The sequence below is a fragment of the Triplophysa rosa genome, linkage group LG4, assembly GCF_024868665.1.
Source record: "Triplophysa rosa linkage group LG4, Trosa_1v2, whole genome shotgun sequence".
NCBI lineage: Eukaryota > Metazoa > Chordata > Actinopteri > Cypriniformes > Nemacheilidae > Triplophysa > Triplophysa rosa.
Window position 1 is genome coordinate 3,234,690 of NC_079893.1, and position 27,770 is coordinate 3,262,459.

Sequence of the window (27,770 nt, forward strand, 5' to 3'; positions counted from 1 at the left end):
TTTTGTTGTCCAGGGTCACATATTATAAATAATACTACAGTTATAATAAACAAATGACCAAAAATACGGAGCGTCCGTAGTAAGTTAGCTGGTGACTTAATGTACGTATGTTTTATATACATATAATAAGTGTAAGTGCAGAACTGCAAAGACATGATTCAGTACTGCCATGTAAAATTATGAATAATTTAATTGCGTGTATAATTATTGTGTACAAGTATTGTAAATAAAAGTAAACCATTGGTTATTTGTTGTAAATTTGAGTGTCGCGTCTCCTTTAAGAACGCCGCTAGTCTCGCGCACGCTTGTACCGGACCGTCTGTCGCGCTCTCGCTTGTGTTTTCATTCCGTCTGTGTTCGGCCATGGCTGCTCATTCCTCCGAAGATCCGTTCCCGTTTCACGGGCTGCTTCCCAAGAAAGAGACCGGCGCGGCCTCCTTCCTCACCCGCTTTCCAGAGTACGATGGCCGGGGGGTGCTCATCGCGATCCTCGACACCGGGGTGGACCCGGGGGCGCCGGGGATGCAGGTAAATCGAGCCCGCGGCGGTGGCTCAGAGTAGGCCGCGTTGATTTTTACTCCCGGTTTAACGGGGAGAAACACCGGACCCAACCGGAACACGGGTGTCATATTTAAACGGTAACACACCAGCATATCTGGAGTGTATAAATCTGTAAAATATCAATATAAATGCTGCGTTAGAAAGATGAGCTGTGTCATTGTCATTGTCATGAATGAATGACTGACTGACAGAAGTGTACGATATTAATCCCAGTTTTTAACTGTGCCAGCTTGCCTGTTTTGGGGGGCATGTGGCATAACAATAAAAATATACATAATAATTATAGTAATAATTCAGTATCATAGCAATTTTTTTAACAGAATACCATGATTTTACAATATGATCCTATAACTTGATCATGGCCAGGAGAGGTGACATTGGCTCTGTTTTCAAACCCCATGAGCTTCCAGCCTAGAGAGTATTTTTCTTGAGCCCCAGCTGGTCTGACTGTACAATATGAATTATTCTCTATGAGAAACAGATGATGGTTAAGAAGTTTAACTTCAAGACCATCACACAGCTGTTCAGAGCCTTCACCGGGCTGTCAGCTGTTCTTCTGCCGGTTCGTGATGTACAGGGTCTTGTCAGGACTTCGTTTTTTTACAGCTGCACAAAAGAGCTGTAACAGATATATCAATGTATCTAAGTGTATCATCTATACGTGTGTTCTTGTAAACTGATATGTAAGGCAGACGCCACGCTTGTATTAAAATGTCTCATGCTCGTATGATATTTCATGTAGATCACAACAGACGGGAAAGCAAAGATCGTGGACATCATTGACACAACGGGCAGCGGAGATGTGAACATGTCCACAGTGGTTGAAGTCAATGACGAGACGTTGACGGGACTATCCGGACGTACGCTCACGGTGAGACCCCAGTCATAATCGAGATTACACGGATAGTTCACCAACAAAAAAATCTGTCATCATTTAGTGTTTTAAACCTCTATACACTTTGTTGTTCTGCTATACAGAAAGAAAGATATTAGGAAGAATGTCTGTAATAAAACACAGTTCTGGGACACCATTGAACAAATTTTCTGATTTTATGTCGACAAAGTGTAAAAACAAAACAAAAGCATGCACATCAGGTCGGAGTGGGTGCTGGACCAATCTTTGTTTTTTATTTGGCACACCAAAGTTGTAATATCAATATCTCTAATATTTGAATCTATTATTAAATGATTGATATTTTTGGAACTTTGGTGAGCCGACTATATACTTCTAATGTTGACAAGCTAACATTATGGAATTTGTTCTTTCTGTTCTCAGATTCCTCCCACCTGGGTCAGTCCGTCTGGAAAGTATCACATTGGAATAAAGAACGGCTATGACTTTTTCCCTAAAGCTCTTAAAGAAAGAATACAGGTAGCACTTCTAATCTGCTGAAATAAATTGTGTGTTTGTGGAAACACAAGTTAACTTGTGTGGTGTTTAATAATGGCTGTAACAGAAAGAGCGCAAGGAGAAGCAGTGGGATCCAGCACACAGAGCGGCGCTCGCCGATGCCAGTCGCAGATTAGAAGAGTTCGATCAGACCCACTCAAACCCTTCACAGGTCACAACACTCATCTCTTCTTACATTCTACTGAGATATTTTGGGATATGGAGTAATGCGTCCAGTGGCGTTGATTTCACTAAAACAACTCTACAGTCAGACACAAACTATAATGTCCCGAATATAATAATGGAATGAAATCGTGTGTGTAACAGACAGAGAAACTCCAGAGGGAGGAGCTACAGAGTCACGTTGAGCTGTTGGGAGCTCTGGAGAAGAAGTACAGTGACCTGGGGCCGGTGTATGACTGTGTGTCATGGCACGATGGCGTCACGTGGAGGTCAGAACTTTTGTTTGTTAAACCGCTTACTGGGGTTTACCAGGATGTAAATTATAGCTCTGGTTTTGGAGCTAGTTGTAAGAAGATTTTTTTCTTAGGGCTGTGGTGGACACCTCTGAAACGGGAGACTTGTCATCCTGCACTGTCCTGAGCTCTTACAGAGAGAGACAGGAATACTCCACGCTGGGATACGCCGAAATGCTCAATTACTCCATAAACATCTATGATGAAGGGAACACGCTGTGTATCGTCACCAGTGGAGGTGAGAAGTGTTGAGCATCTGTGTGTTTTTGTGATTCCTGCAGCTGTTTAGTTACAGTTTTGATGGACTGATATCGCTCCTGCCTCTCTAAAAACAACTTCGTCAATAAATTATAAACATTATGAATGGTTGTATTTATGTGTGCTGTCCTGCTCTCCAAATATGCCACTCAATCATTGAAAACCCCATAGTAGTGTAAAAGACCGAACTAAACGATTTTAAATACACTTCGGTTTATTAGCATGTTTGTATGTGCAGGTGCTCATGGGACACATGTGGCCAGCATCGCAGCGGGTCATTTCCCGGACGAGCCAGAGAGGAACGGAGTGGCCCCAGGAGCGCAGATCCTGGCCATAAAGATCGGAGACACTCGCCTCAGCACCATGGAGACAGGCACCGGCCTCATACGAGCTGTACGAGAGAAACGCTGTCATTATGACTTCACTGTGTATATTGTTTTAATTGACAAACATAAAGATATAGTGTTGAAAATTAGGGCTGTGCGATATTAAAGAAAAATGCGATATGCGGTAGCATGCTAAATAATGCAATATGGTATTTATTTTTCTAAAATCATTTTTAATTGATTTAAAAAAATGTAGATTGAAAAAATTATGTAACCTTGGGGCTGCACGATATTAAAGAGAAATGTGATCATCAATAATTTGCTAAATAATGCTATGTGCGATAGAATATTGTTGCAAGTTTGTGAAATATATTAAAAACTGAACATTTTATAACCACCATACATATTTTACATTATTTCTGATTGTTGATCTTCTTCCACACAAGTCTCTCTGCAATCTGCATCAATTTATAGACTATAGACCACTTCGCAAGATGTAAACACGGGTCCAGAAGCACTTCCGGTTTCAGTTTTATATTTTTAAATCTATATATCATATATAATTGAAAATTTAAAATATTTGTTTAACATTTTGATTCGGTTAAAAATGTCCTGTTACTTGCTAGGGAAGTAACGATTCACTCCGCTAACGATCCGATGCGATTCATTCACGGTTTATTTTTACAAAATGAGTCGAGACAAATGAGAAATGATCAACTGCCCTTGTATTATTTCTCAAATGCTGCACATTTCTTTGTAAAACAAACATATCTTTTATGTCAAATAACAAAACTAAACTGAAATTTTAAAACAAATTCCAAATCAAATAAAATATGAATAACACAAAAATAAACTAGGACTTACATTAAGAAATATCAGTATATCCACGTTTTCAATGCAAAATTTTGAGATATGCATATTGCGATTTGCACATTTGCGATATTTCGTTAATTTCTATATATTGCACAGCCCTATTGAAAATGTAGTTTTGTGATGTTAGTGCATACTTAAATTCACTCAAAAATAAAAATTCAGTCTTTGTGTGCGTTTTCCTGCAGATGATCGAGGTGATCAACTATAAGTGTGATCTGGTGAACTACAGTTATGGGGAAGCCACACACTGGCCCAACTCAGGGTGAGAGTCGTACCTCCAGCGCAGGTTCTGCTGTTAACTTTTATCAAAGCGTAACTTAAATGTGCGTTTGTGTTACAGGAGAATCTGTGAGGTCATCACTGAGGCTGTACAGAAGCATAATGTTTTGTTTGTATCAAGCGCTGGGAATAACGGGCCGTGTCTGTCCACTGTGGGCTGCCCTGGAGGAACTACCAGCAGTGTGATTGGTCAGTGACAGCTGTCAATCAAGTATTTGGCAATACTCAGTAGCTACATCTTCAATCGAGACTGTGTCTGTTGTGCTGATTTCTGTGCAGGTGTGGGTGCTTACGTCACCCCTGACATGATGGTGGCCGAATACTCTCTAAGAGAGAAACTACCCCCAAACCAGTATACGTGGTCGTCACGTGGGCCCAGCACAGATGGAGCTCTGGGCGTCAGTATCAGTGCTCCAGGAGGCGCCATCGCCTCTGTGCCCAACTGGACGCTGCGTGGCACACAGCTGATGAACGGAACCTCTATGTCCTCACCGAACGCCTGTGGAGGGATCGCTCTTGTACTCTCAGGTGCAGACACATTCATTTGTTTTATCTTTGACAAAGCCTGTTTATTTCTGAAGTGGAGATGTGGGCGGAGACACACAGGTGTGTGTGTAGTGGGAATAAAGTGGGGGACTTAAAACACAACCTTGTGGGTCTCCTGTACTCGGGGAAATGAGGTTGGTGGTAGACTGGCCTACTGTCACTACCTGGGGTCTGTCCTGATAAAAAGTTCAAAACCCAGTCACGGTTTTGTTCCAAGGCTTGTGTGGGACTATAATATTAAAAAGGATCCATGTGTTTTATGTTTATTAGGTTTGAAGCAGAATGGAGTGCAGCCCGTGGTGCCAGCTGTGCGCAGAGCTCTAGAGAACACGGCTCTCAAAGTGGAAGACATTGAAGTGTTTGCACAGGGCCACGGCATCATTCAGGTACTGAATCACAGATTCACAAACAGGTTTTGAGATGAATTCAGGTTGTATTAAGTGTTCGTCTCTCGCTAATGCTGTAGGTGGAGCGTGCTTTTGACTACCTCATGCAGCATGCCTCGCTGCCCACCAGTAGCCTCGGCTTCACGGTCACCGTAGGAACTCATCGAGGCATCTACCTCAGGGACCCCATTCAAGTCGCCGCCCCCTCTGATCACGGAGTGGGCATCGAGCCTGTCTTTCCTGAAAACGCAGGTTTGCGCTACACACATTTATCATATTCAGGACACGTGTGTTTGTGTGTGGCTGACCGACCTGATTTTTCTCCGCAGAAAACTCGTCCCGCATCTCCCTGCAGCTGCATCTGGCCCTCGCCTGCAACGCCACATGGGTTCACTGCCCCTCGCACCTGGAACTGATGAACCAGTGTAGGCACGTAAATGTCCGCGTGGACCCTCAGGGCCTCAGAGAAGGGCTTCACTACACCGAGGCATGTCGACTCATCGTGACACCACTGAAGCTGACAAAATCAAGAGGTTTAATCATGTGATTGACTGTTGGTTTTGTGATTCAGGTCTGCGGATACGACACAACTGCCCCCAACACCGGTCCTCTCTTCAGAGTCCCTGTGACAGTTATAATCCCTACTCGGTACGTTCATCTGAGCTTCTCTCAGGTATGACCTTACCTCACCGTGTGTGTTTGTGTCTTCTAGAGTGTCTGACAGCCGCAGTCAGGAGGTCACGTTTTCAGATGTGCATTTCAGACCGGGACAGATTCGTCGACATTTTATTACTGTCCCTCAGGGTGCTTCATGGGCAGGTAACGTGTAGATAAATGGCAATGAATATTTAGCTCCCGTCGTCTTCTATAGTTCATTATTCCCTCTATGTCTCTTTCAGAGATCACACTGACGTCTCACACCGGAGACGTGTCGTCTAAGTTCGTCCTGCACACGGTTCATCTGGTGAAGCAGCGAGCATATCGAGCCAATGAGTTTTATAAGTTCGCCTCACTGCTGGAGAAGGGCTCTCTGACCGAGGCTTTTCCTGTGCTGGTACATCACGTTATTTTATTTTATTTATAGATCAAATCAGAGAGTACCATCTGGCGATAATATTCTGGGTCAGCAGATGCACACGAACTGTTAAAGGGATAGTTCACCCAAAAAAATGTAATTCTGTTATCATTTATTCACCCTCATGTTCAAAACCTGTTTAACTCTTTTGTCTGTGGAACACAAAAGAATATATTTTGTGACATGTCTCGGTGTGTCCATAAAATGGGAGCCAATTGGGGTCAACATTTTTCAAAATATCTTTTGTGTTCTGCAGAAGAAAGAGAGTAACGAATTTTAGGTAAACTATCCCTTTAAATGTCTCAATTGAAAAAAAATTTTTTTTTAAAGGGGTGATATGACACGGCTAAACCGAATATTATGGTTTGTTTGAGATGTAATGCAATGCGTCTACACGATTTAAGGTTCAAAAACGCTGTATTTTCCACATACCGTGCATGTTTGTATCTCCTCTTTGCCCCGCCTCTCTGAAATGCGCTGATTTTTTTTACAAAGCTCATCGCTCTGCAAAGCGAGGTGTGCTATGATTGGCCAGATAACCAGTGCATATTGATTGGTCGAATACTGCAAGCGTGTGACGGAAATGTGACGCCACTTTCATTTTTGCAATTTTACGTGTCTGAGGCACGGTCAGACTAGTCTTTGAGCATGCGAAATTCGTTCGGACGGTGCTGCGAAAATATGCGGGAGCGATTCCTCCATCTTTAACATTTCAGACCCGTATTCGCGTCATATGACCCCTTTAATATGAATATATTTGTTTTGCCGTGTTAATCATATGTTTGTTTGTTTGTGCGTTTTCAGCCAGGACGGACTTTAGAACTGTGTGTTGCTCGGTGGTGGGCGAGTCTTGGTGATGTCACCATTGACTATGTCATTTCCTTCCACGGTTTGGTGACATCACCCTCCCCTCTTCATATTGTGAGTAAAGCCGTTCAGTTCTTCGTTATAAGCAAGTTTTCCACTATTAAGATGTATAGAGATCACCTTTGCAGTTTCTGTAATGAACCGTCAGCAGTATGTATTGATCGGTTGTGTTTTCTGTGTCTAGCATGCTTCTGAAGGCATCTCGAGTTTTGAGGTTTCGTCTCCGCTGAGATATGAAGACGTTTCCCCAACCATCACACTTAAGAACTGGGTTCAGCCACTCAGGTGAGGACGAACGCCTCGCACTCGATATGACATCTAATCTATCATCATGTCGTTAATGGGAATTCAGCAGATCAGAAGATCTTAAAGAGTACATTCCTCAATATTTTTAAGGGCTTATTTTGGTTTATGGAGTGTCCGACAACAAGTTTATGTACATACATGATGTAAAAATACTATTATTTCGTAATAATAAGCAGTTTTTATTACCTTACTTCTCGACTGACTCTCAAATGATTCGTTCCGCGATTCATCTGTGTAATCTCCGCCTTTCCGCCAGCGTAGTCTGATCTGATTGGTCAGATAGTGTAGTCTGCTGTGATTGGTCAGATGGTCTAGTCTGCTGTGATTGGTCAAATGGTCTAGTCTGCTGTGATTGGTCAAACGCGTTCAGCATGTGTCGCAAATGGACCGCCTATCATTACTGCTGTATTACGGTTTGCAGGTGGTTGGATATTAACAGTGTATAGAGAGAGATGGCGTCGATTTTACCTTACCAGTTCGAGCCCGAGTCTGACGAATCATTCTTTAATCCTTATACAGATGCCAGTAAGAAAAAGGACTGTTTTAGACACTTCTCTTGTAACAGTTAGTTATCACGGCATACAGTGTACGGTGTTCGTATCTTCAGATGTTATTATAACTATAGTACACCACGCAGTTCTTGAAATAAAGACTTTGCGAGTTAATATGGTTGAACACTTACATTAGCGCAACGAGTTTATAGCTAACGTTAGGTAAACAAACAGTAACAACCCCAAAAATAACGGTAACGTTAGCTAAACACAGACATGAGATAACGTCACACAAATTTAATTTTAAGTAAAGACAAAAATAAAGAGTCACACTTACAGGTTGTGATTCGGTGGAGCTTACAGGTCCAAATAAAGTTGGTATTGCAACATCTTTTAAGGAAAGACGTTTAATGTATCCTGCAGTAAAGGCGCCAAGATTGATGAAGCAATCTTCGGTAAAATGACGCGCGCAAAGTAAAACGTTCGGTTTATACTCCTTTGGTGTCGTTTGAAAAATAAATAGTAACCATTTTTTCCTCAGAAGTTCTTCCTTTGGTAGTGAAAATAAGACTGACTTAGTTTCACTACATAGAACACAGCTTCTCTTAGACATGATGCACACGTCACGAACGAGCTAGTACAGTGTTTGGGGAGGAGAGAGTTAAGTTTTCGCAGTCAGTAGGCGGGGATTTTTCTAGTGACGTAGGTACATTGTGGTTAAAGATTCGGACAGGTCATGGCTTGTTCGCGTGATTCAGAGTCGATTACCTTTTTTATAAGCTAATAACTTTGTTATTCGTTCACCTTCGGATTTACAACTTGGCAGATTGCTTACATTCAAACACGGCAAAATTAAACACTTCATGAAATGTATTTTTTATGATCTCGAGGAATGTACTCTTTAATAAAAGCAAACATATAGGGAAGAGTATAATTGACAATATTAAATAACTGGCCACCTTTATACTGATATACAACTGGCACAAGAACTTTAAAGAGTACATTCCTCGAGATCATAAAAAATACATTTCATGAAGTGTTTAATTTTGCCGTGTTTGAATGTAAGCAATCTGCCAAGTTGTAAATCCGAAGGTGAACGAATAACAAAGTTATTAGCTTATAAAAAAGGTAATCGACTCTGAATCACGCGAACAAGCCATGACCTGTCCGAATCTTTAACCACAATGTACCTACGTCACTAGAAAAATCCCCGCCTACTGACTGCGAAAACTTAACTCTCTCCTCCCCAAACACTGTACTAGCTCGTTCGTGACGTGTGCATCATGTCTAAGAGAAGCTGTGTTCTATGTAGTGAAACTAAGTCAGTCTTATTTTCACTACCAAAGGAAGAACTTCTGAGGAAAAAATGGTTACTATTTATTTTTCAAACGACACCAAAGGAGTATAAACCGAACGTTTTACTTTGCGCGCGTCATTTTACCGAAGATTGCTTCATCAATCTTGGCGCCTTTACTGCAGGATACATTAAACGTCTTTCCTTAAAAGATGTTGCAATACCAACTTTATTTGGACCTGTAAGCTCCACCGAATCACAACCTGTAAGTGTGACTCTTTATTTTTGTCTTTACTTAAAATTAAATTTGTGTGACGTTATCTCATGTCTGTGTTTAGCTAACGTTACCGTTATTTTTGGGGTTGTTACTGTTTGTTTACCTAACGTTAGCTATAAACTCGTTGCGCTAATGTAAGTGTTCAACCATATTAACTCGCAAAGTCTTTATTTCAAGAACTGCGTGGTGTACTATAGTTATAATAACATCTGAAGATACGAACACCGTACACTGTATGCCGTGATAACTAACTGTTACAAGAGAAGTGTCTAAAACAGTCCTTTTTCTTACTGGCATCTGTATAAGGATTAAAGAATGATTCGTCAGACTCGGGCTCGAACTGGTAAGGTAAAATCGACGCCATCTCTCTCTATACACTGTTAATATCCAACCACCTGCAAACCGTAATACAGCAGTAATGATAGGCGGTCCATTTGCGACACATGCTGAACGCGTTTGACCAATCACAGCAGACTAGACCATTTGACCAATCACAGCAGACTAGACCATCTGACCAATCACAGCAGACTACACTATCTGACCAATCAGATCAGACTACGCTGGCGGAAAGGCGGAGATTACACAGATGAATCGCGGAACGAATCATTTGAGAGTCAGTCAAGAAGTAAGGTAATAAAAACTGCTTATTATTACGAAATAATAGTATTTTTACATCATGTATGTACATAAACTTGTTGTCGGACACTCCATAAACCAAAATAAGCCCTTAAAAATATTGAGGAATGTACTCTTTAATACATGAATTATTCCATTGGCTTCTTCAGGTGGCATACATTTACATATTTATGTCTTTGTAATCCACTTACCGTTACTCTCTCTGATGTGTGTGTGTTTTCTGCAGGCCTGTAAGTGCTAAAATCAAACCTCTCGGTGTAAGAGACGTTCTACCCAACAACAGACAGCTTTATGAGATCATCCTTACTTACAGTTTCCACCAGGTGAGTTTTTACACACACACTAGCTGCAGGTCAGTTTTATAATGGCACTACTGTATACAGTACAGACTGAATAGTTTTGAATGTTGATTCTTGATGATGGATTCATCTCTGGGATTTTTTGTTGTTCAGCCTAAGAGTGGAGAGGTGACGCCGAGCTGTCCTCTGCTCTGTGAGTTACTGTACGAGTCTGAGTTTGACAGTCAACTCTGGCTCCTGTTTGACCAGAACAAGAGACTCATGGGATCTGGAGACGCCTATCCACATCAGGTACACAAGACAATACACACACACTCTGGTAAACAATGCAATACACACTTATCAGGTAAACAACACAATAAACAAACCTGGTACGCAACACACACACATCAGGTAAGCAACACGATATACACACACACACACTTCAGGTAAACAAGATAATACACACCTATCAGGGATGCGTTTCCCAAAAGCAACCCAGGTAAGCAACACAATACTCACACACACATCAGGTATACAAGATAATACACGTGCACACACACACACATCAGGGAAAGAACACAATACACACACCAGGTACACAACATACACACATCAGGTAAGCAACACAGTGCACACACACATCAAGTAAACAAGGTAATACACACATATCAAGTACACAACACGCACACATACATCAGGTAAAGAACACAATACACTCACCAGGTACACAACATACACACATCAGGTAAGCAACACACACAACACTCACACATCAGGTAAACAACACAATACACGCACCAGGTACACAACATACACACATCAGGTAAGCAACACTCACACATCAGGTAAACAACACAATACACGCACCAGGTACACAGCATACACACATCCGATAAGCACACACTCGGGTAAACAAGATAATACACAACACAATTAACTGTTGCTTGATACACACACACACGGACCACATACACAACACACACGCCAGGTACACAACATTTACACACAAACACACACTGCATACACCCACACCAGGTACACAACACACACCAACACGAACACAACATACACCTACACGCCCACACCATGTACACACAAGCACATATTAGAATTAAAACATGTTGATGAAATAAAAAGATTGCTGTGATGTGAATTGAATAGTTCATATAGACACAAAGTCTCATGTGTTGATGTGAAATGATTGTTGTATTCCACAGTACTCGCAGAAGCTGGAGAAGGGCGACTACACTGTACGCCTGCAGGTGCGTCACGAGCAACAGAGCGAATTAGAGCGTCTGAAAGATCTGCCCTTCGTCGTGTCGCATCGTCTCTCCAACACGCTCTCGCTGGACGTCTACGAGACGCACCGCGCCGCCTTGCTGGCCAAGAAGAAAGCCAACTCCATCACGCTGAGCCCTGGATCTTCACACTCCTTTTACATCACCTCCCTTCCCGACGACAAGTTAGTACACACCTGCCTGGCATCTTTGTCATCTTCTGTACACAACACGAGGACATAAATTGTGTCTGTGTTTTTTAGGGTTCCTAAAGGGGCTGGTCCGGGTGGATATATGACCGGCTCTCTGGTTCTGCCCAAGAGTGAGTTCGGCAAAAAAGCGGTGAGTGTCCCGTACTCTTTACACACACGCTTGCGTACTTGCTGTGTTGTGTTTAGCTTCACTGGTGTCCTGCGACGGGCCTCATGGCGGCGCCGTTTCATTACTCGGACAGTTTGTGTGTTTATAAAAATATCATCTGATTCTCTGTCTGCTGGCGGCTTGCACATCCATCACTGCTTGTTGACTTATTCTCACCGTGTACTCTGGTCTCCACCGTTTCACATTCTGTTTAAAGGGATGCTTGACCCCAAAATGAAAATTCTTTCATTTACTTGTCCTCATATGAGCTAACTTTCCTGTTCTTATGATTGTAATACAATAAAACAGTCAGCAGGTAAAGAGAGCAGAGGACAGGTTGTGTGTGTGTGTGTGTAGCTCTCTCATGTGTGTTGTTTTGATCGGCAGGGTCAAGCGACAGCCAAACGACAAGGAAAATTTAAAAAGGTACTGAACGGGTAGATCCATAAGAACAGAATCACTGTCTGCTAGATCGTAATGCTACATCTGGAGTTACAAAGACATGAGAAGGAGAAATGTAACAGCAGAGGTCCAATAAATGATGTGTGAAAGTCATATCTGTGAATAAATCAATATGAACACAGTGTACACACACACACACACACACACACACCACAGACTAATCATTCACTCTGCACACAGATCAGTCATGTTTCTAATGTCAAACATCAGGTGTGTTATTATAGAGACAGCTTTATTCGGATGGATGTCAGGGTCTGGAGGTTCATGTGCTTCTTGGAGAAAGTGCTTCTGACTCTGTTTTGTTTCTTCCAGGATATCGTGCCAATCGTTTATCACCTGATTCCCGCCCCCAACAAAGCCAAGAACGGAAAGGAGAAGGAGAAAGAGGGGGAGAAAGAGAAGGAGCGTGACGTGAAGGACGAGTTCTCAGAGGCTCTCAGAGATCTGAAGATCCAGTGGATGACCAAGTGAGTCTCGCTGTCTGGGAATCGCTGACGGCTTCTTTTCTTTGGCGGTATAGAATGAACGGTTGCGAATGATCGTGTTGTTGTCGTCTTCAGGTTGGATAGCGGTTCCCTGTATGAGGAGCTGAAGGAGACGTTTCCCACACACCTGCCGCTGCATGTTCAGAGACTTCATCAACTGGACTCAGAGAAGGTTTGTGTCATGCACGGCACACCATCTGCATTACATTATATTTCACCCCAAAACTCAAGACATGCATTTTCTCACGAAGTCAATTAAGTCTTTGTTTTTGCATTGTGACGTTTTATGTATAGATTATGTATGTTTTTGCATTTGAGTTGTGACGTTTTATGTATAGATTATGTATGTTTTTGCGTTTGCATTGTGACGTTTTATGTATAGATTATGTATGTTTTTGCGTTTGCATTGTGACGTTTTATGTATAGATTATGTATGTTTTTGCGTTTGCATTGTGACGTTTTATGTATAGATTATGTATGTTTTTGCGTTTGCATTGTGACGTTTTATGTATAGATTATGTATGTTTTTGCGTTTGCATTGTGACGTTTTATGTATAGATTATGTATGTTTTTGCGTTTGCATTGTGACGTTTTATGTATAGATTATGTATGTTTTTGCGTTTGCATTGTGACGTTTTATGTATAGATTATGTATGTTTTTGCGTTTGCATTGTGACGTTTTATGTATAGATTATGTATGTTTTTGCGTTTGCATTGTGACGTTTTATGTATAGATTATGTATGTTTTTGCGTTTGCATTGTGACGTTTTATGTATAGATTATGTATGTTTTTGCGTTTGCATTGTGACGTTTTATGTATAGATTATGTATGTTTTTGCGTTTGCATGGTGACGTTTTATGTATAGATTATGTATGTTTTTGCGTTTGCATGGTGACGTTTTATGTATAGATTATGTATGTTCTTGCGTTTGCATTGTGACGTTTTAGGTATAGATTATGTATGTTCTTGCGTTTGCATTGTGACGTTTTAGGTATAGATTATGTATGTTTTTGCGTTTGCATTGTGACGTTTTATGTATAGATTATGTATGTTTTTGCATTTGCATTGTGACGTTTTATGTATAGATTATGTATGTTTTTGCATTTGCATTGTGACGTTTTATGTATAGATTATGTATATGTTTTTGCATTTAAGTTTCTTACATTTGTTCTTGTGTACGTTGACACAGTGTCTACACTGGACGCGACACGACACACGGCTTGTTTTAATGGGATTGTCGAGCCACACCGCATCCAGTGTAGACAAAATTCTAAATTATAAGGTGTTCTATTTTCTTTTGTCGCGTCACATCGCGCTGCGCCACATCCGGTGTGGACACGGTGTAAGAATACATTTTAGTACAAACGTTTTTGGTAATTCAAGATTTGTGTGACCTTTATGTAAGAGCTTTTACACAAGCAATGTACGCATGCTTAGTAAATGCAATTCACTGGTTTCACAGATTACAGGCTTGGTTTAGTTTATTCTTCCAAGTTTGTGATGAAATGAGTTGTAGTAATGTGGCGTTTTTCTTACAGGAACGTTTGAAACGATTGGGTGACATCATAGCGGCTGCTGATGTTGTGATGTCACACATTGACCAGACGGCGTTGGCGGTCTATCTCACCATGAAGACGGACCCCAGGCCGGACGCAGCCTCCATTAAGAGGTGCAGAGCACGTCATGTGTGTTCAACAATCCCAGAATGCACTGCAGCATGCTGATTGATTAAATAATTGAAAATCTTTATTAATAGTTATTAAAAGCAACTCTGTTTAAATAAAAGTAAAACCATGATAATTCACCATATAGAGCCAAAGGTCCAGCAATTGTTGTGAAAATTTGATATCGTCACACACCTAAAACAGAGTTTACAGATACAAGCTTGCACATGTGAATGTGTTGCTTGTTTGTGCAGTGATATGGAGAAGCAGAAGTCGGCGCTGTTAGACGCTCTCTGCCGAAAAGGCTGCGCACTGTCCGATCAGCTCATGCAGTCTGCAGCGCTGGACGGCGCTAGCTCCAGCGAGGTGGGCAGCTCGGAAGAAGACCCCCAGTGCGTGGCCAAAGCTCTGACGGACACCTTCTGGGAGGTGCAGAAGTGGGCGGAGCTCACAGACTCCAAGGTACAGTACTTTACCAGTCAATGTTTACAGATAATAATTTAACCTTTTATATTTAGCGGAACACTTGCTTTTTCTTTTTAGGTTTTAACATTTTCTTACAAACACGCGCTAGCAAATAAAATGTACGGAAGAGCCTTGAAATATGCAACAAAAATCGTGGAGGACAAACCCAGCAAAGAAAACTGGAGAAATTGCATGCAGGTAAGACAACACAACACAATCTCATGCCAAATCGTAACCATTTTTGGAGGTGGCCAAATCCTGAATTCGTACAATTTCAAGAACAATCTGCTTTTGTGCACGTTACGGGCGGGGCTTTATCGTTCATCTCTTTCTAATTATAATTTTTTTGTATGATTCACATTGTACGAATTCATACGAATGATCCACCTCGTGAAATATTTACAAATACAGGTTGGACTTCAACAATTATTTATATTATTCTTTGCTTGTTTGTTGTTATAATACTGGAATATTATGCTTTTTAATACAAGCATAAAATGTTTAAACCATTTTACTCTTTTTATCCACACATTCAGTGTAGTCCAGTTCTTAGTACAGACGGTTTAATGTTTGTCCGTCTTCTACCTACAGTTGATGAAGTCTCTGGGCTGGACCCACTGGGCCTCATACGCCGAGAACGGGCTTCCCATCATGTACCCGTCTGACTACATCCCATTTTAAATCTGTACTGTGGTAATAATCCTTTATACCACCCAGACACCCTCAACACAGGACAAAAGCCTTCGAATGCAGACGTTTGTATGTTTTTAACCAGGAAGACGCCTTTTGGAAACCGTTGTATGACACAGCTTTTCACCAATCCCATAATGCCACGCTTTGTGCTGATCTCGGATGTTCAGCTCACATCAAGTTTAATGAGATTTTTCCTAACGCACATCTCTCAGTTTCATAAGTTTCAGTGTTTGTTTTCTCATCAAGGGATAAACTTTCCTCTTCTATAATCACATATATTGTTCTTTGAAAAGGACACGTGTACAAATAAATGCTTCATTGTAAAACACGATTATAACTTAAAGGCAATATGATGTAAACGTTGTAGCTTTTTCTGTGGTCAAATCTCACACCCGGCTCATATTTGACCGTAAAATCAAAAGAAAGACGAAGTTTGTTTAAGATTTTATTTAAGATGTTTTCATTAATGCCAAAACATATTGCTGTAATATTATAGTACAGCTCTCTTGCCATTCAACATTACAAATAGACTTCACAGTTTCTTTGTTCACAATATTTGTAATCTTTCATGGTCATCAAAACAGGCTTTATTTTTTATTTTTTAACACCTTTTTTCTTTTAATTTTGAGGTGAAATGTACAGACATTGACATTGCTCTAGAGTTTTATATCAATCAAATGTATGCATGTTTTTTGAAGACGAGGGTTATGTTTCATAGCCGTAAGTCTTGTGATCTGCTTAAAGTAGGGTTTTGCTTTTTTGTGCGAGTTCAGACAAGATTCATTTTTAATTGTATTATTTTGGTGTGCGTTTGTGACGGAAAGATCACGTTGGCGTGTTCAATTGTGCGCTTATCTTGCGTGTCCCGACACATCCTTTACACTTCTGGTGAAAGTTTGAAGGTTTGTAATATCATCTCGCCTCATGGGTGGCGTTTTTAAGCGAGGAAAGCCAGCAACTCATTTTATGTTTAATAATACACACCGTGTCAAAGGAACAAATACCTCCTGACGTGATGTCACATCCTGTTTCTCAGCAGTGGACTTTTGCTTTGTTTTTTGAATGTGTTGATTTTCACCTTCTGTTCCGGTTTGATGTTCAGGGCTTTTCCAGCGACACGTTCTTCAATAATTGCCTTAAATCTTTAATCCCGTCCCAAACTGAGTTTCTTCAGGAAGCTGCGTACCACATTCTGTATCTAACATATCTTTAGATATATTTATGAATGTCTCGTGTTTATAAAGTATAAACTGAAAACTAGCCAATGCTATCATTTTAAAGTCATTTTAATTTCATTGAGAGAATATGTTGTTGTTTTATATCCATTACTCCTCATTTCAGAAGTCACAGCTGGTTATTTTGGTATCACTGTAAATGACCTGAATAATGTTCATTGACGAAGATGATGAATAAAATGATCTGGAACCGATAAATGTTTTTTCTCATTTTGAGAGATTTATTGACAACAACAGAAATTACTTTTTTATAGCAAAGTAAAAAAACACTGTAGCAAACGTCACTTGTTTTAGGTTTATGGTTTCCCATGACATTTGTTTGATACGTAATGGTAATTGTTTCTGTCTGTATAACTGTATAACGCTCCCAGTTTTTTGGTGTTGTACGCAGTTTGAAGAGCATTTGTAAAGCAATTTTTTGCTACAAGATAAGCCACCAGTACGACATCATGGAGGAACGTGACAACATCACTTTCTTAGAACAGATGGAGACAGAAATTTTCAGGTTCCTAAAGAAAAACTTTTCATTTGAATGTGTCCCGCTAGATTAGATTCAATTGGGATGTTATACCGTACCTTTGTTGGCCTGCTTTTGGTTCTCTGGTGTCTTCATTAGCCAACACAATTTCTATCACAAGTCTATTTTTTCCCTCTTTTCTTTCTGCTTTTGATGTCTTCCTCGTCTCTACCTTTTTCATTTCTTCCTCCATCATAAGGGTCATTTTCAAAATATGGTCACAAACCGGTCTCTACACTTTACAGGCATGTAAAAAGCTTCCAAATGAAAAAAATCCACCTGATTTAGCCATTAACATGCAACTCTGCGCCGTTTTATAATGATGATTGTTATTTAAGTCTTTATAGTTTTGTACATTTTTTTTTTAATAAATTAATTTGAATTTCATTTGTACTTTTAAAAAACACATGTCCCTCTCCCTATGTTTAACTCTTTTGTATGGCGTACAAACATTTCCTTTTCATTTATTTTTTAAATTAAGTTAACCAATTAAACACAAGTATAGGGCCTAATAAATGCATAAAAATGCAAACCAAAATAATTATTAATACAAATAATTAAAAAAAATCTGTCCTTTGATTTTGTGTCATTGGTGACACAAACTATTATTTTGAAAGAATAAAAATATGCAAGTACTTGCAAGGTCAAAGGTCAACAAAGAAGACACTCTGTTCAAGCACACGCATGGTGAGTGTCCCTTGCCTTAATATAAGTTAGACATTTTATTTAAAATGTCGGGTTTTGGTGTGGTTCTTTAAAAGCGTCATTGGTGTTGCTTTGGTTTGTGTCGGTATGAAAAACATGTTTATTGGTACAATGTATAGATTTTAGTGTGCCTCCTCATGCTAGTTTTGAGGTGACTTAGCCATCATTTTGGAAAATTAGCCTTTCATGGGAAATTGTCACTGGTGTTTCACCAACAATGACAGAAAACTCTTTGCAAATAATAAGTCAAATAAAATAAATAAGGAACAAGTTTCAAGTTGCCCTGTATTATTGGTAACAATGTAATCATGCCGGTGAATACTAATCATCAAATTTTAGGCATGAAAACTGAATTACATTTTTTGAAGTCAGAAAGTCACTGTTTTTTGAGAATGACCCATATTTCCTTTTCAGTGGTCCGTCACCCTCGTCCCTGTACGTCATTGATCCTCATTGAATCCCCTCTTGTCTGTATCCTCGATGCTCTACTCTCGCTCATCTATCTTCATGTTCATCACATCCTCTGGCGGTGGCCTAGTAAATCCGTACCTCGTCCATCTCCGTCAATAACGTACTGTTAAAAGCTTTCTGAAAGTTCTCGATAAACACCAAGTCAGACTGATAGCGGATCTTGTTCGCCCAAATCAGAGTTGTTCCTCTTTGACAGAAGTGACGCATGGTGGCGAGAAGCTCGGGTAGGAAATCATGGTGATAGATGATGTCGGCTGCCAAAACGTAGTCGTAGCGGTGAGCCGAGCGCGGAAACATCTCCAGTTCGTGTCCCCAAGATAACGCGAAAACCTTCGGCTCGTGTCTCCGGTAGGACCTGGTGTTTTTGTTTTAAGTTACACCTCAAATTACCCAGAATCTCTGGAAGATCTGTCTGAGCGAGTTTAGAACCTACAGATGGGAAAGATGATTAGACAAATTCTTTTTTTGATTTTTCGTGTTGAATATCAGTTTTTTTACCCAACAGAGTAGCGACTATTGAGACGAGACCCGTTCCTGCTCCGAGCTCCAGGGTAGATTTATCCAGTAGATCGATCTGCTGTCGGCCTGCCGGGGTGTCCAGGAATCGGCAGAGGGCCAAAGCCTACAACACCCAAACCCAGAAAGTGTTGGTAGACTCGTATATTCTGTGAGAACATGCACATGCAAATGTTTTTTCAATACTCACTGCCGGCCATATCATGCCACCATAAGAATCAATGGATTCTTGGATTCGGATTTCATGACCCAGAAAATTGTAAATCTCTTTGCCAGGTTTGTAGTAAACAGTGGGAGCCCAAAACTTCTGATGGGTCTCGTCTGGTTCTGATGATAAGACAAAAACAACTTCTGCAGAACACAAAAGAACACTGTAAAAAAGATTTTTTCTGTTATTGTTTTTTTTTTACAGATTTCCACGTGAAATAAAAAAACAGAATTTTTACAGATTTTTATGTAATTTTTTTAATACAGTAAAAAAACGTAAAATGACAGAAAAAGACAGCAAATTTACAAGAAAAACAGGGGGAAATGAAATTTTACAGTGAAAAAAATGTTATTTTACAGTTTATTTCTGGCGCCAGCTCCGTTTTTTAACAAGATTTCTTTTTTTACAGTTTATTTTTGAAATACGGTCAAAAACAATAAAATTACAGAAAAAGACAACAAATTTACAAGAAAAATGGGGAAAACAATTTAATATATATTCTTATATCCTATCGTTTTACAGGGAAAACATATTTTACGGTATATTTCTGTTATTTTTGTTTTACCAGTTTACAGAAAATTTCCCTTTTTTACAGATTTTTTTACAGTGAAGATATTCTGAAGAAAACCAAACAACTTTGACCCCATTGACTTCCATTATATGAACACGAAACCGATGAGACATTTCTCAAAATATCTTCTTTTGTGTTCCACAGAAGAAAGAGTCATAAACAGGTTTCAAACAACATGAGTTGTGAATAAACGATAAGAGAATTTTATGTTGGGGTGATACGCCTTTAAGATATTAAACGTTCATGTTTGAAATGCCAACCTGACTCTTCCTTATCATCTTGGGATGCTTTACAGTCTTGTAGCTCTTCACATTTCTCCTCTAAACTGCTTTGTGAGCTTTCAACCTCGTCGTTCTTGCTGTTTTTCTCTGAGTCTCTCATTCTTAAATCAGGATGGTCATAATCCTGAACATCCTCCCAGACGTCACCATTATGACTCTCCTCTGTGTCCGCCGCCTTCTCCTCACGCGCATCTTCCGTCTCCCTGCTGGTGGCCACGTAAATCCTCACCTCATCCCTCTCTGCCAGCAGTGTGCTGTTAAAACATTTCTGGAAGTCGTCTATGAAGCCCAGATCTCTGGCGTACCGAACCTTATTGGCCCAGACCAGCGTGGTTCCCGGCTGGCAGAAGTGACGCATGGTGAGCAGTAGCTCGGGCAGGTAGTCATGGTGATACACCACATCAGTGGCCAGCACGTAATCGTAATGATGTGTGGATCTGGGGAAGGTCTCTTCTAGCTTGTGACCCCAAAATAGTTCAGCTACCAGGGGCTCATGTCGCCGACGGCCTCTGGTGTTCCGGTTGAGGTTGCATGTCAGGTTACCCAGAATCTCGGGTAAATCCGTGGCTGTGAGTTTGGCACCTATGGAGGAGTTTTCAGTGATTTTCTTGTGTGATATAAAATAAACACATAGGATTACCCTTAGCGAAAATTAACCATGGTTTTATTACAGTAGAAAAGTAGTAACTACTAATGTTATACAAATGGTAATCAATCCCATAGTTACTACTTTTCAGAAGATGTTTGTATTGATAGTTTGTATCTATATTGATGTTTTATTAGAGCTGTCAAACGATTAATCGTAATTAATCGCATCCAGAATTAAAGTTGGTGTTATAATACTCATACACATACATGTGTATATATACAGTATATTAAGGAAAGATTTACATGTATTTATTTATATTTACCAACAATTTAATTTATATATACATGTTTATTGATTTTAAAATTTTATTTTTATTAAATATATGCATGTACATGAACGTGTTTATCAATACAAAATTATTACGCACAGTACACAGACTAATATAATGTAAACACCAACCTTTATTCTGGATGGGATTAATCGTTTGACAGCCCTAGTTTTTATATTATTATTTCTTTTTTCGCCATTTGGGAAGACTGACAGATCCAGCCTAAGGGTATGTTTACACAGCAATGTACTAAAAATGGAATAACATTTTTTGAAAAGTTTTGTTGCATGCACGTGACAACGTTTTCACCAATTCACACATTTGTATGTCAAACAGTATTGCTTTCATAAACTTGCACTTTGCATTTTTTGTTTCCAAAACGTCATTGCTGTTTAAATAAAAAGCCAAAACGTTTTCCATTTTTAGTTTAAAATTGTGTCATGTAAAGATGTAATCTTTGGATGAAACACATGACTCACCCAACAGCGTGACTACGGCTGACAGAAGACCAGTTCCAGCTCCAAGCTCAAGAACAGATTTGTCACATAAATGTATTTGTTGTTGACCCTCCGCCGTGTCTAAGAGGTTACAGAGTGCAAGTGCCTGTATAAACAGACACATTACAATTATATAAACAGTTTCATTTTTTGGAGTCATTTCTTGATTTAAGACATCAGAAGGACCACATGATATGGCAAAAATGTGGCATCTATGTATATGTATCTATGACAACCGGATCAGCTTTATGTAGGATAATTATGTGTAAAATCGTATTGATTTTTGCACTTTAAAAATGCTTAGGTAAAAAAAATTACGTTTTAGGTAACTTTTGACGTTACTTATTGAGAACAACATTTTTAAGCATTTCTACTCTTAAAGGGGTCATATGACACGGCTAAAACGAATTTTATTATTTGTTTTAGATGTAATGCAATGTGTTTACACGATTTAAGGTTTTAAAAGGCTGTATTTTCCACATACCGTGCATGTTTGTATCTCCTCTTTGCCCCGCCTCTCTGAAACGCGTGGATTTTTTACAAAGCTCATGGCTCTGAAAAGCGAGGTGTGCTATGATTGGCGAGTTAACCAGTGCGTAGTGATTGGTGGAATACTGCAAGCGTGTGACGGAAATGTAACGCCTCTTACCATATTCGGAACATCAGGTTCCAAAGCAATTGTACTGACAGGTGATAAAATGTCATCGGTACTTCCTTATGTCAATTCGAGCCCGAATCTGATCCGGAAAATGAAGTTGATCAAGCCAATGCATCAACTTTGCCAGCGCGACTTGAGCAGGATGTAAAGGATTGGTACGTTTTTTTTAATATTATGTTAAATAGTTAAAAACTATAGCTAACTGTTTTACCTTTCATATACGACGTTATAAAGATTTGCCGTTAGTGATCAACCAGTATTACGCCATGTCTCGTCGCGACTCAACAAAGACAATAAACCCCATTGTAAACACGACATTTGTTGCCTCTAGTTGGAACATAATTAATGATTATTAGGACTTATGTTGTCTTTTTCACATTGCGCGCGTCTGCATTTGCAGATCACACAAAGAAACAACATGCACTACAAACACACGACAAACTCAACTCGCGTTGGTCCGTAACAAAGTCTTTTACAATGGAAATATACTTACAGGCTGCGAATCTGAAGCACCAGACTGTCCTTGTGAAGTTGTAATGGTTGGAATTGCCCCACTTTTTAACAAAAGCTTTCGTGCACAGCCGGCCTTGATCTTTCCCAGGTTCATGAAGCAATCATTGACATCATCTGTGAAACGCGCTGCACACACTTGAATATTCGGATTGTACTGTTCTGGAACAGTGTTGTAACTAAAATGTAACCATTCCTTTTTAGTTGTCTCATCTTTTGGAAGAGCAAACAAAGAGGCTTTCTTTTCGCAACGAAACACACAGCGTCTCCACGACATGGCTGTGGTGCGACGATACAATGAGATTTACAAGAACGCCCGCCTTACTTGCGTATAGATTTCGGTGGTCTTAGTCAAATCAGACCACCAACTGACGTAGATTTGTGGGGGTGTGGTTACACGAGGCGTTTCAGGCAGGTCTGGGTGAGCATTCGCTTTTAGATAGAATGCAGCTTATGTTCCCACACTTTCATTTTTGAAATCGTACGTGTCTAATACATGCATGTGCAACTTATAACACACCAAAGACACAGAAAAACACGTGTTCGCGCCATATGACCCCTTGAACTCACCGCTGGCCAGATTGTAGCTCCAAAATAATCAAGGGACTCCTGGATTATGATTTTCTGTCCTAAGAAATGGTAAATTTCTTTCCCCGGTATGTAGTAAATAGTGGGTGCCCATGGTCTCAGATAGTCCTGCTGTTTGTCATTCTCTAAAAGAGATCAGATTAATCAGACTTTAGCTCTTATGAAGTCATCTAACAAGATTTGCACCATGTTAACGCTTTACCTGTTGAATCGGATTCTGAGTTTCTTTCAGCATCTTCATCTCCAATTTCCACAGGTTGTTCCTCCATTTCAAAGGTTTCCTTATTTACATCTTCAAGTCTCTCCGTCTCATCGTCTTCTGTATCCTCTTGATTTTCATCCTGAAGTTCTGCTTTTCTTTCCACCTCTTTCATCTCTTCAACAAGCGCTGCATCCGTCAATAATTTCCGCTGCTGTAATTCCACAACGTTTGATTCCCATTTCAATTCTTTTATATTCTTTGACTCTTCTGCGCCCGTCTCATTCTCCATCTTCACACCCTCCTCCATCACTTCTCCACGTTCTTCTTTCACAGTGGCAGAATAAATCTTTACCTCTCCATTATCCTCCAGCAGGCTGGTGTTGAATGTGTTCCTGAAGTTCTCCGTAAACACCAGGTCGGATTGGAAGCGCACCTTATTGGCCCAGATGAGGGTCGTGCCCGGCTGGCAGAAGTGCCTCATGGTGACCAGTAATTCTGCCAGGAAGTCGTGATGATAAACCACATCGGCTGCCAGGACATAATCGTACTTGTAGACTGAGTGAGGAAAGGTCTTGTCGAGCTTACAACCCCAAGAGAGCTCGGCCGCTTGTGGCGTGTATCTGGAACGGCCTCTTGTGTTCCGAGACAAGTTGCTTCTCAAGTTCCCGAGGACCTCGGGCAGGTCAGTCGCTGTCACCCATGCACCTGGTGTTGATGAACACGTATGAAAAAACACGATATGACCAGATCTGATACTCAGGGGAGAAAACGTTGGTACTGACCCAATAGACTGGACACAATGGACACAAGACCAGTTCCAGCGCCGATCTCCAGCACCGCCTTGTCATGAAGATCCACGGTCTCTCGATTAGACTCGAGGTAGCGACACAGAGCCAGAGCCTGAAGAACCATTTTAAAAAATCATCGGTCATGACGATTGACATCTGTTAGCGACATCTGTAAGCGTACAAATTCTTGAAGTGTTTGCACAGATCAAGTCATCAAATAATAGCGCACAAACAATTAAGAGAGTTTCCCAAAATACTTCGTCTGTCTCTTGTGCCCCAAATTAATACTCTAGGTCAGAAGTTAGGTCAAGCAGATATTTTTGAAGTATAACATTGGAAAAATGACACGCATCAGATTTTCAGATATTGAATTTGTGTGCAATCTTACTGCCGGCCAGATGATGGAACCGAACGAATCGAGAGATTCCCAGATGTTGATCTCATGACCGGCGAAATAGTAAATGTCCTTTCCAATGCTGGACAGCACACTGGGCGTCCAGACTGTCTTACACTGGATGACTTCAGTTTCTGTTGGATATTACAAATGAAAATCAATGTAGTCATCGCTCAAACCTCAGATGAGAGCTCAATGATTCTAGCTTCTAGACCTCAGTGAGATGCTTAAATGGAGAGCAAATGGACACTTGAGTCTCGTCTGTTTCTTACATATTTCTAGTGAGAATAAGAGACAGAAATCTCACAAATGTCTCCATCAGAGCTTCCAAGAGATCTCAAAAATGTGACAACCTGAGCTCAGATTTGGCAAGTCTGCAATGAAAAGTCAATATCATCGAAGATCTCAACATGAACTCAAACATTTCTTGTCAAATGGACCCAAATCCAGATTATTTTACCTCTAAAATCTACGTTCATTTTTCACCTCCATAATCTTCATGGATTTGAAAAATGAAAGTCTCATTTTTTTATAAGCAATTTTATTTAAAATAAATCCCAACTAAAAACTCAGCAACCTCGGAGCAATGACATTTATCTCTGGGAAGCTTCTCTTTTATGACATTATTCAACAAAACTGTTACTAACCATCTTGTTTTTCGTTGTCTTTTGTTTTCAGGGTCTCTTCTGTGACCACTGTGACACTTTCACATTGTTCACAATCCATGCAAATATCTGCCCATCAAAACAACACAAAAAACTGATTTAATCACATTTTCTTAACGTGTTCTCTTATTATGCATCTTAATAAAACAATGAACAAAATAGAAAAACTATAAAAACATGGTAATGATATTTTGAAAATAGGACAACAATACATCAGGACTTTAAGATATTACTTTTGTCGCCCAGTTGCTCCACGTCTTTTTTCTTTACTGTAGTAGTCTCTGTCCTCTCAGATGGCAGCACAGAAGATTCAACCTGATGAGTTACTGTGTTTTCTGCAGAGAGATCCGCTGAGAAACTGCATCTAGCATCCCGCCGTAGTGTCCTGCTGACATGAGTCTAAAAAAAGCCGGAGAAACTCTTATAGACATCCTCACAAACCCCTCGATCCGGAAGATGAGCAGCTATTTAAGGAAGCGCTGTAAAGCTTTTGTTGGCACAATGAGATGAACGATGAAGCCATGATAGAAGATAATCAGAATGCTGGCGATCATGTTGACTTCTGTTATGCAGTAAACAGTTATGTGGTATGTAAAGGGTATTTACTGTAGTTAGTTTGATTGATGGGAGCTCTCTCTGTCTCATGTTATGTCTCACATTTGTGGTGAAATCATCTGTAACTACTTTCAACGGATTATGCATAATGTTTAATGATCATAATACAAGGTAACATTTCCAACCGAGACTTTATTAAATTCATTTTATTTTAATTAGGGCTGTCAAACGATTAATCGCGATTAATCGCATCCAGAATAAAAGTTTGTGTTTACATAATATACTGTATGTCTGTGTACTGTGCATAATAATTTTGTATTTAGAAACGCATACCCAAACACGTATTAGGAATTATTAACATATATTTATTTATATTTACCAATAATTAAATTGTATCTAAATGTTTATCATTTTTTTACTTAATATTTTTCTAAAATATATACATGTATGTAAATGCGTTTATAAATAAAAAAAATTATGCACAGTACACAGACATATATTATGTAAACACAAACTTTTATTCTGGATGTGATTAATCGCGATTAATCGTTTGACAGCCCTAATTTTAATGCGAAGTAAGAAACCAGTCATGTCAGACTCATTTTGTTGTTTAAAACCCAAAAACTACACTAAAACTACAAATATGGACGTTTTCAAGGTTAATTTGGATTTGTTCATACTTTTACCTAACCATGGGTTGATAACATTAATGAAATAGTTCACCCAAAAATATCGTCATCGTTCATTTACCCTTATATTGTTTAAAATCTGTATATGAGCCTTTTTTTCTGTGGAACACAAAAGAAAATATTTGGAGAAATGTGTTTGTGGTTTTGTGTTTATACAATGGAAGTCAATGGGGTTCAATGTTGGTTACTTGCATTCTTCAAAATATCTTCTTTTGTGTTCTGCAGGACAAAAGAGAAAATCACACAGGTTTACCTTCAACGTATAACCAAAAATAATGTCACCGTGCAAAACATTGAAATGATGCTTAAATTAGGTTTCATTTGTTTATGCACCATTTACATTCTTTATAGCTTTTATTCCTGGAGTGAAACACGATCTAGACATGTCGAATTCCCTTTAACTGTTTGTTCTTCATTTCCATCCCACATTCTTCTGAACGAGTCCAGGCGGCTGGTATGTGCTAAATGGATTCTGCAGAAGGGAAACCCAACACACGTCTCTCGAGTGTGCATGACTTCACCGGAGCTGGTTAACCATATCCAACCTGCTCTAAATTCTCTCTGGATCTTCTCCTGTTTCATGTGTGATTGTCAAACCCCCTGGAAATTTAGGGGCCATCAGATTCTCCCCTTGTAGGGCTCGATATGCTGCCGCGCGGGCACTGTGACATCATTCGGACACATTTACACCATTCGGCACATCATGGTGCTGGTAGTAGATTTGGCTCTTGTGGGAGTGGAATAAACAGATTTTATTAGTAATCCAAAGATGTAGAGGTACAAATAAAGAAAAATCACATATCAGATCTTGGTAATATCTCAGATGTTGGATGGACTGGATGGAAACTTGCTTAAGTCTCATCTGCATCTCAGATATTGCTTTGCATAAAATGAGCCAGAAATCACACAAATGTCACAAAGTAAGAGTTTTAGAAGAGATGTCAACAATGCCTCGAGCTCAGATTTTCAAAAGTAAATATTATTGAAGACCACACTATGAACTCAATCCAAATCCAAAATATTTTACCTCTACAATCTACATTCATTCATTTTACACCTCCATGCTCTTCATGG

General features: G+C 39.8%; 2 protein-coding genes across 3 annotated transcripts; one reads left to right on the forward strand and one right to left on the reverse strand.

Moving 5' to 3' along the window:
- The first annotated feature begins 287 nt into the window (after positions 1 to 287).
- On the forward strand, positions 288 to 17,158 carry tpp2 (tripeptidyl peptidase 2). 2 transcript variants are annotated; one of them, XM_057331676.1, is made up of 29 exons: positions 288 to 528; positions 1,304 to 1,432; positions 1,838 to 1,933; positions 2,019 to 2,123; positions 2,279 to 2,403; positions 2,502 to 2,665; positions 2,924 to 3,078; positions 4,070 to 4,146; positions 4,225 to 4,352; positions 4,443 to 4,691; positions 4,980 to 5,095; positions 5,176 to 5,347; positions 5,425 to 5,582; positions 5,667 to 5,743; positions 5,808 to 5,914; positions 5,995 to 6,149; positions 6,975 to 7,091; positions 7,222 to 7,322; positions 10,268 to 10,364; positions 10,494 to 10,631; positions 11,540 to 11,784; positions 11,863 to 11,941; positions 12,347 to 12,385; positions 12,734 to 12,888; positions 12,982 to 13,078; positions 14,446 to 14,576; positions 14,826 to 15,033; positions 15,115 to 15,234; positions 15,628 to 17,158. In XM_057331676.1, the coding sequence occupies exons 1-29, from the start codon at positions 364 to 366 to the stop codon at positions 15,715 to 15,717; spliced, it is 3,795 nt and encodes a 1,264-aa protein (XP_057187659.1). In that variant the 5' UTR covers positions 288 to 363; the 3' UTR covers positions 15,718 to 17,158. The 2 variants fall into 2 exon arrangements, with proteins under 2 accessions (XP_057187659.1, XP_057187660.1); XM_057331677.1 differs by lacking the exon at positions 12,347 to 12,385 and having other exon boundaries at positions 15,628 to 17,157.
- On the reverse strand, positions 16,913 to 25,879 carry LOC130552970 (uncharacterized). The gene is given in 12 exon segments (XM_057331678.1): positions 16,913 to 19,023; positions 19,025 to 19,086; positions 19,156 to 19,279; positions 19,364 to 19,524; positions 20,213 to 20,815; positions 21,630 to 21,753; positions 23,386 to 23,528; positions 23,606 to 24,310; positions 24,388 to 24,505; positions 24,782 to 24,921; positions 25,435 to 25,521; positions 25,686 to 25,879. Coding segments are annotated over 11 exon segments (2,562 nt in total). The 5' UTR covers positions 25,514 to 25,521; positions 25,686 to 25,879; the 3' UTR covers positions 16,913 to 18,720.
- Between the last annotated feature and the right edge of the window lie 1,891 nt (positions 25,880 to 27,770).